Below are 8098 nucleotides of genomic sequence, written 5' to 3'. Positions count from 1 at the left end.
TAGCATCGGAGCCAGAGGGAGAGCAGTTGCTAGGCGGAAGGAAAGCAAGGGAACTTCTCCTTCGGTCAGACGTATTGTTTTGCAACCGCGAGAATCTCGAAGCTAGAGAAAGAGGGTCAGATTTCAGCGCAATGGGATTGCTGCAAGATAAGCGCAGCCTCCTTGCAGTGCGCAGCGTCTGTTGGGCTGCTCCCCGTGGTGTAGGATAGTCGTCAGCACAATTAAGAGTTGATTGTTACAGCAGATAGTTTCGTATACTTCATGGCACCGAATAGACGGACATCTAGCAAAATGCTTGGGACTAAATCTGTCAAGAGAAGAGAAAGGTCGCGTTCACAGTACCCTTTCAGTCCCGTATCTACTAAATTGCGTCAATTCAGCTGGTGTGGTTAGTTGAGGGTTCATTGCTTTATTTTATTTATTAGTATCCCGCCTTTATTATTTTTAAAATAATTTAAGACAGCGAACATGTCCAGCGCGCCTTCTTTCCCCACAACAAAGTCCCTCTGAAGTGAGTTAAGCTGAGAGAGAATGATTGGCCTACCCAGGTGCCTTATGCAACTTTCTCCGCAAATGCCTAAATCAGATAAGTATGTAAGTTTAGCCTTGAAACCAGGAAGCTATACCTGGGGGAAGGGGGTGTCCAGCCACTGTCGACTTTTGTTGTTTTGACAGCTAGAAAAAAATGCCGTCTAGAACTCCAAAAATGCTTTTTCCTGTATTTTTCCCCCCAACCCAGAATTATAATGAAGTAGAATAGATTAGAATAAAGTAGAAGGACATTTCAGTCCTCCCCTTTTTTAGTTTTTCTTTTCTGCATTACTAATCTGAAAAGATTTAATATTAATTTGACAAGAAAACAACTTTGGAATAGATAATATATAGCCATTCTTTTTTCAAAAATTCATTAATTTAAGGCAACATTTATTTTAAAAGAAAATTTTTTGGAGAATTGTATTTCAGGTAAATATATTAGTCAATATTCTCTTGATCAAATTCTACTGGATTATTTTATTGGATTGGGAGATTTTGCCCCTGGCCATTTTCTTAACAGTTATTTTATACCCATAATTAATAAGCACATCTCTTGTTTTTCAGCAGCCCTGCCTACAGTTCATTATTAATTATATAAACTAGTTGGGCTAGAGTGAAGCACTGTGGTTTCTGATGTCTCCTATTGATTTCAATTGTAGAAAATCAACTCTGAAAATGTATTTCAGTGCATGTGGCATGGTTTCCTTTCTAATGGACTTTGCTTCTTATAAAATTTAAATAATTAAACAATATACAATAAAAAAGTGTACTGACAATCATTTGCTTGTTTCTTTTGCTCAGCAAATTTTAAAAGACTCCTTATTGCATCCTAATTCAGTTCTCTATTTAATAAGACTAAATGTGCATATCTAATCTCATTCCCAATACTCTTAAGGGATTTTCCACACTGCAGTTTAAATTGCTTGTCTTCTGCGCATAAACTAGAAATGAGACTGGATTAAGAATGACTTTCATGGGATTCAACTCATTTGTGTTCTGGCCATGATGATGACCCGATGTTCATTACGACCTCTTATTTGTAGATTCCTCTGTTTCTTTACCCTTCCCAAACCAAAAAGAGGGGGCGGAACTACAGTTTGACACTTTTTTCTGGGTTAAAAGTGACACAACTCTTCTCAATGTCACATAGTGAAATGGAAAAAAATAAATAGCTTTTAGTGACCAGGAGAGCAGACATTCTTTCCACAATCAGCGTAATTGGTCCTATTGGAATGAAGTTGCCTACATTAAAATAGCAGGAGGCAAGACAACAATGCTTAAGCCAGTTCAAGTCAGAAAACACTATAGATTCTCTCATTTAGGAACTGCCTTGTTTACAGCAACTATTCAGGGTTATAATAGTGATGAGAAAGTAAATTTGCAACCAATTGATTATAGAAACAGCTTTAGTTGTGCTTGGGAAACTGCAACCCCTGGATATCTCATTATCTTCAAGTGAAATCTATATACAGGAGAGAGCCACAAGTTGAAAAAACAGCTTGGTAAAGCAGTGTGACAAGGCTAAATACTCTCCCAATATTTATTCAGCCTATATGAGATTATATAGTGAAAGAGGTTGGATTGGAAGAAGATGAGTGCAGATGTAAAACAGCAAAAAGAAAAATATGTGCTTATGACATTATTTTGACTGAAAGTGCAAATTATCTCAGAACTCCAGTAATGAAAATTAAGGTCTAGTGAAAAAATGGGATTATTAAACAAAAAGACCAAACTAAAGGTAACAGATACAGTACAGTCACCAATTCTAAAACTCATAGTAAAGATATTGAAGGGGTGGATACGTCTGCCTTTTAGGATTAACGTCAGTGTTAAAGGGACCAAGAAATAGACTGCAGACTAAACAGATGGTCATGTAGCAGTAAAATGCTTGGAAGTTCAGATGTTAGAATATGTTTGTACTTAGAATCATTTAAGCGACAGTTTTCTCTGTGACGTGAATGTGTGGCATGTGAATATTGAACTTTGAAGAAGCAAGAAATTGATGTTTTTGCTGTTTGGCTTTGGGAAACCAAGAAAGTAAGCAGTGGGCTAATGCCTCCTTAAGTAACACCAGCTGCCTGCAATTAGTGCAGGTTCGCATCCCACCAGGCTCAGCCTTCCATCCTTCCGAGGTAGGTAAAATGAGGACCCAGATTGTTGGGGGCAATAAGCTGACTTTGTAATAATGCCGCTTAGGGTGTGTGTGTGAAAGCCCTAATAAGCAGGCATATACATAGAATGAAGGCTACTGCTAAGCTTGTAAGCCGCCCTGAGTCTTCGGAGAAGGGCGGGATATAAATGGAATTAAAATAAAATAAAAATAAATAAATAATAGAACCAATCTGTCCAGATTTTCATTCAAGGTGCAGCTGGGTAGGTGCAAATTGTATTCTGGACACATTTTGAAAAGATGCAACTCTGTAATGTTAAGAAAGGTGGAAGGAAAGAGAAATAAGGATGATCAGTAGCAAGGTGGATGGATTTGCTTGTAGTATTGGCGGGTGCACTACTGAGATACCTGAAGAGCTAGGATGGAAACAAATCTTCCTGGGAAAGATCTGTTAATAAAAGACAACACTAAATTGATAACACATAAGAACCAAAAAAGAACCAATTAAGGCCAAGCTAACCAACCAATGTGTCATGCAATTTAGAAGGTTTTATCAAATATTCTATTATTGAAATCTGAAAAGTATTGATGCTTGAAGACCTAAATCATTTTTCTACAAAAAAAGTATTTTGAACTGCTGCATAGAATGCAGATTTCCACACAACCCAATTTTTTGCTAGACATAGATGCAGGAGTGAAATATTGATACTAACTTCTAGCCAAAATCACCATTTCACAGGACTAGAGGAATGATAGAATAAAACATTCATTTCCATTTCAAAATGTGAATTTTTATTCAGAATTGACGTGGGACATGTTTTGTGTGAAATCTGGAATTAAATTAATTGGAATTTTTAAAATCTCTAGACAATTCACAACATAAAAATAATCCAATAAAAACAAATGAAAAATCAATGAACAAAAATATAAAAACTATCATTTTAAAAAAATCATTATCAGCAGCAGAATTCATCATGCAACAGCTCGACGTATCCATTGTAAGAACTCCCCTCCATTGCCAGATTCCCCAGGCCTGGTGATAGAGCCATGTCTACAGGGCCTTTCCAAAGGTTAGTAGGGTCAAGCTTTGGGGAACGATGTGAGCGTTATAACAGAAAAAAAAGACTCTCTTCCTGGTCCCACCAGATGACACACTGGTAAATGGGACCTGTCTGTGGTACTTAACTGCAGTTTAATCTTAATTGCATCACTAGTCCTGATTGGTGAATTTCACTTTTCGGCTAGCAAGGAGAAAAGTTTTGAGTTATTCAACCACTACGGATAAATAAAGTGTTAAGAGCTAATCGAACCTTGTAAGAGTTATAATGTCTCGATGGCTTCTTATTTATTGTTTTTACTTTGTACTGTGTCCTGCATCATTCTTTTTTTTTTTTTTTGCACTATTAGGAACATCATTTTTATTTAAAAGAGTCCGTTCCAGGAATTCTGTTCCGGCTTTTCCAACGTAGTTGTAGTTCAGGCAATTCTGCGGGCATGGCCTTTTGGGGGCGCTCAAGAGAGCGTGAATGCAGAGAGATAGGTCCAGAGTCCTCTCAGACTCGAGGAGGCGCTGTCGAGGCGAGCGTGGGCCTAGCTTGGCGAGCAACTGGCCTCTTCCGCTTCCTGCTCTGCTGAACACGGCATGGGAAAGATACTCTTGTGACCAGGCGCTGCTTCTGCATGAGCGCCGCTGCGCTTCCATCGGTGGAGGAAAAGAAATTGATCAGGCCGCTGGAGTTTGGAGGGAAAGCGGGTGGCGTGTAGCCAACAGTCTGGAGAGTCTCGGAGCCTCCCGGTGGGTTCGAGACAGCAGCCCCTCCCTGAAGTGAAGCTGTTGGCAGGAGTATGCAGCGTTGTCTTTTGCCTGCTTCATTGATAGCAAACCCAAAATTCGGATGGAAGAGCTCCATGCAATAAGCTCTCTTTAAGGGGAAAAAAAACCCGCTTGCTCTATTTGCTCTATTGTGCTGGGATACTATATCACTGTTTTATTGCCTATCAGCTGTTTAAAGCGTTTAGCAGAGAAAAGTGTTCTGAAATATTCTGGAAATAGAACAGAATGTTTATTGTCAGTGGGGAGTTAGAAGCATTTAAATGGCGAATAGCAGTAGCTGTTTGGCCTTGTTAAGCAATAGCAGACCTGATTGGAAAGTGGAGGAAAGAATAGCAGGAGCTTAACGTGAACTGGGAAATGGGGCTGGGCGGGGGGGGGGAATCTGGGAATAGTAAAAAGGGTCAAATAAGTTATTTCCATATTTTTGCCAAGGAAGCACAAGTGTATCCATGTAAAGGTTGATTTCAGTGCTCTTATCTATCACAGAAACCTACACATTGGCTATTTTGCATGACATACTGGATAAGAAACTTGACGATGGGTCCTCAAATTGATATCAGCTCCTGGAACCACATAGATGTCATAGATAAACCTCCAAGATGATCAGTTTTCAACTTGGCTCTTTATATTGTGGTATACTAGTAGATGTTTGGCAGCCAGCTCTGCGGGTTCCAGTCCATTTCTCTGTGCTGCTAGTCTCTGAACAGCTGATTGGCATGCTGGGTATTGTGGCTTAGCTCTGCTAAGAACTGGCTGAGCAGTTTCTACAAAATTTAAAATTGACTTTCATGAGCCAGCTCCAGCACATCTCTTCCTTTACTTCTTCTAGTAGGTCACCCTTCATTTCTCTAATTGAGTTCATGTTCCTTTCCCAGCCTTATATATTTTTCAAGAGAGGATAACAACCTAGCCAAGCCTATTTTAGTTTAGTGTATTGTATAAATACAGGTCGTTTGGATAGTTAATATTGTGAGAACCTAAACTATCAGCTTATGGATGCATGTATCATGAGAACGCAACCATTTTGTAACCAAGAAGGGATGTTTGTTCAGAAATACTTAATAGCTGTTGCTTCCTATTCTTTATCATTCTTTTATGTGTGTACAGTGTATGTGGTTGGAACACAACATAGTTTGGTTGCTGGCAATTAATAGTATGAACTGTCTTGCAATAGGGGAAGGATATGACAATATTTGCAGACGTTGCCACTTTCTAAACCCTGTTGGTTTGTTCAAGCCTAGAAGATCAACATTTCTCTTATTTTATTTTTACCTACTTTTTCCTTCAATTGACATCAGTGGGACAAAAAAATTACTCCATTTCTGGATTAGTCTAGTTCAGGGGTAGGCAACCTTGGCTCTTTTATGACACATGGACTTCAACTCCCAGAATTCCAGAGCCAGCATGGCTGGCTCAAGAATTCTGGGAGTTGAAGTCCATGAGTCATAAAAGAGCCGAGGTTGCCTACCCCTGGTCTAGTTGTTTCCCCATATTGCGAGCAAAAAAGAGTTTGGGAATCTATTGGTTCAAAGGTTTTCATGATGCTCCACCCCTTCCAGTCCCTGCTGGGATTTCTGTTGATTAACTGATGTGTCGTCAAGTTTGTATCTTTTCAGTAATAACATTGTTAAACATCCAGCATGATCTATTCCCAGCCTGGTCATTCAGGTCTTCAAGCAGTGCTCCCATTACCGATGTAACCAAATCCATCCATCTTGCTTCTGTCTTGCCTCGACTTTTTCTTCCATCTTTCAGACTTTTCAGGAGAGAGAGTTTTTGCACAATGCATTCAGAATATGGTAATTTAGTTATTTGTGCCCCAATGTAGAAAATTCTACATTGAGTAAACTCTGGCTTTTTTATTATTGTAGACAAATCATTAACAGTACTGTAATTGCTTGGGTGTAGCTTTTTCCTCAATAATGCATGGATAAAGATTTTTCAGCTGTGAAATTACAGCTTCAATAGCATAAAGTCAATATAAGAAAAGCGAATGTGACATTTCATTCTTTTAAATTAGTGCTACATTTTAAGCAAAATACTTAAAACCTTTCCTCTTGTGTTCATTTCAGCTCGAGTTCCAAAGTGGAAGCACACCAAAATGTCTGTTCTGCGGGGAAAAGGATCAGCCCGTAAATCCAAACAAATTGTGAAAACATCTTTGAACAACCCATATATTCCACAATGGTGTACACTGCCTGGAGAGGATATGCATTTTGTCTTGCAGGCCTTGGAAGAAGTCATGAAACAGATTGGGTTTAAAAAGATAGAGGATCGGAAGAGAATGAAAAGCACCTCCAGAAAAAGGCGGAAAAAGGAAGAGTGTTGCAATCTTCCGAGCAAATTTGATGAAGACAAAGAGGCCGATGACCCAAAAGCATGTGGGTGGTCCGATGTGCAAATCAGGAACCAGCTTGCTATTGGGATCAATGAAGTAACTAGAGCTTTAGAAAAAAATGAATTGTGTCTTGTACTGGTATGCAAATCTGCCAAACCTGCCTTGCTAACATCTCATCTGATTCCACTCAGTGCAAGTCGAGCTATCCCTGCTGGGCAAGTTCCACGTCTGAGCGAAACATTAGCCCCAGTGCTTGGACTAACATCTGTGCTGGCCTTGGGGTTTAAAAGAACTGCTGATGTGTTTGCAAAGGTACTTGAGGTAATTATTCCACGAATTCCTAATTTAGATCTGCCATGGATGCAGCATGGAATTGAACCACTTTTAATAAATGATACTAACGTTATGACTATTTCAGCTGCTGAATTCACCGATTCCACCCCAGTAGGGAGCTCTCTTAGTCACAAGCGGAAACTAGCAGATAACAGCCTACTTGCTTCCCCTACTATAGCTCTGCAGACACTTAAAGTTAAAAATGTAGTTCCCAATCCAAAAAAATGCCGGAAGCTTCCCAAAACTAAAAAACGTATTTCAAAGTAACGTTGATTTCTTCCCTACATTTTTGATTTCCATTAGCCTAAGGTATGATGTATAATAATGTCATATCACTGAATAAAAGCATTTTTTCCGAATTAGTTTTGCATTGGAATTGAAACTAGGCATCTGTGTTTTAAAAAAACAACCAACTGTATCCATCTAGTAGAGGGTGCTTAACCAATGAATATAATGCCTAAAAAAAATCCTTCCATTCTCTATTATCTCTTCCCCTAATTTTTTTTAATTTTTAATTTTATACTTTTCTTTTGCTTTTCCTTAACCAATTTCCAGCCAGTGAATTTCTTCTGCTGCTAGAAGAAACAAGGAGAATGTGTTCATGTACGCCAGCAGAAAAATCAGTTCATTATATAAATAGCCTATTGTTCCAGGTGATTTTTATTAGGGATTATGAATTCAATAAATATAACTTTTTTATCCTGGGTATACGTTTTTGGAATATGGCTTCTGCAGGTAGATAAAGCATAGAAATACATGTATTTTACAAGTTTTTACATGTATATATAAAATTTGTTTCTAGTGATGTTGGTAACCTTAAGGCGAGATCAAAGAGCTCGTCATAGTACATGACGTGGGGTAAAAATTATAATCCGTTCATGGTGCCTTCTACAATTAATTAGGATGGCCTTTCCTAATCTCCAGATATTTTGGGTTACAACGTCCATCT

At 38.7% G+C, this 8098-nt stretch overlaps 1 protein-coding gene across 3 annotated transcripts; it reads left to right on the top strand.

Moving 5' to 3' along the window:
* The first annotated feature begins 234 nt into the window (after positions 1-234).
* Positions 235-7976, top strand: RPP38 (ribonuclease P/MRP subunit p38). 3 transcript variants are annotated; one of them, XM_081343783.1, is made up of 3 exons: positions 235-388; positions 3605-3714; positions 6551-7976. In XM_081343783.1, exon 3 carries the CDS (start codon positions 6580-6582, stop codon positions 7414-7416), a length of 837 nt encoding a protein of 278 aa, XP_081199909.1. In that variant the 5' UTR covers positions 235-388; positions 3605-3714; positions 6551-6579; the 3' UTR covers positions 7417-7976. The 3 variants fall into 3 exon arrangements, with proteins under 3 accessions (XP_081199909.1, XP_081199908.1, XP_081199907.1); XM_081343782.1 differs by lacking the exons at positions 235-388; positions 3605-3714 and adding an exon at positions 4180-4439 and having other exon boundaries at positions 6551-7682; XM_081343781.1 differs by lacking the exons at positions 235-388; positions 3605-3714 and adding an exon at positions 5017-5306.
* Positions 7977-8098: the final 122 nt, after the last annotated feature.

The sequence above is a fragment of the Vipera berus genome (assembly GCF_964194415.1).
Source record: "Vipera berus genome assembly, chromosome: Z".
Taxonomy (NCBI): Eukaryota; Metazoa; Chordata; class Lepidosauria; order Squamata; family Viperidae; genus Vipera; species Vipera berus.
This window is presented reverse-complemented; position numbering and strand designations above follow the sequence as displayed.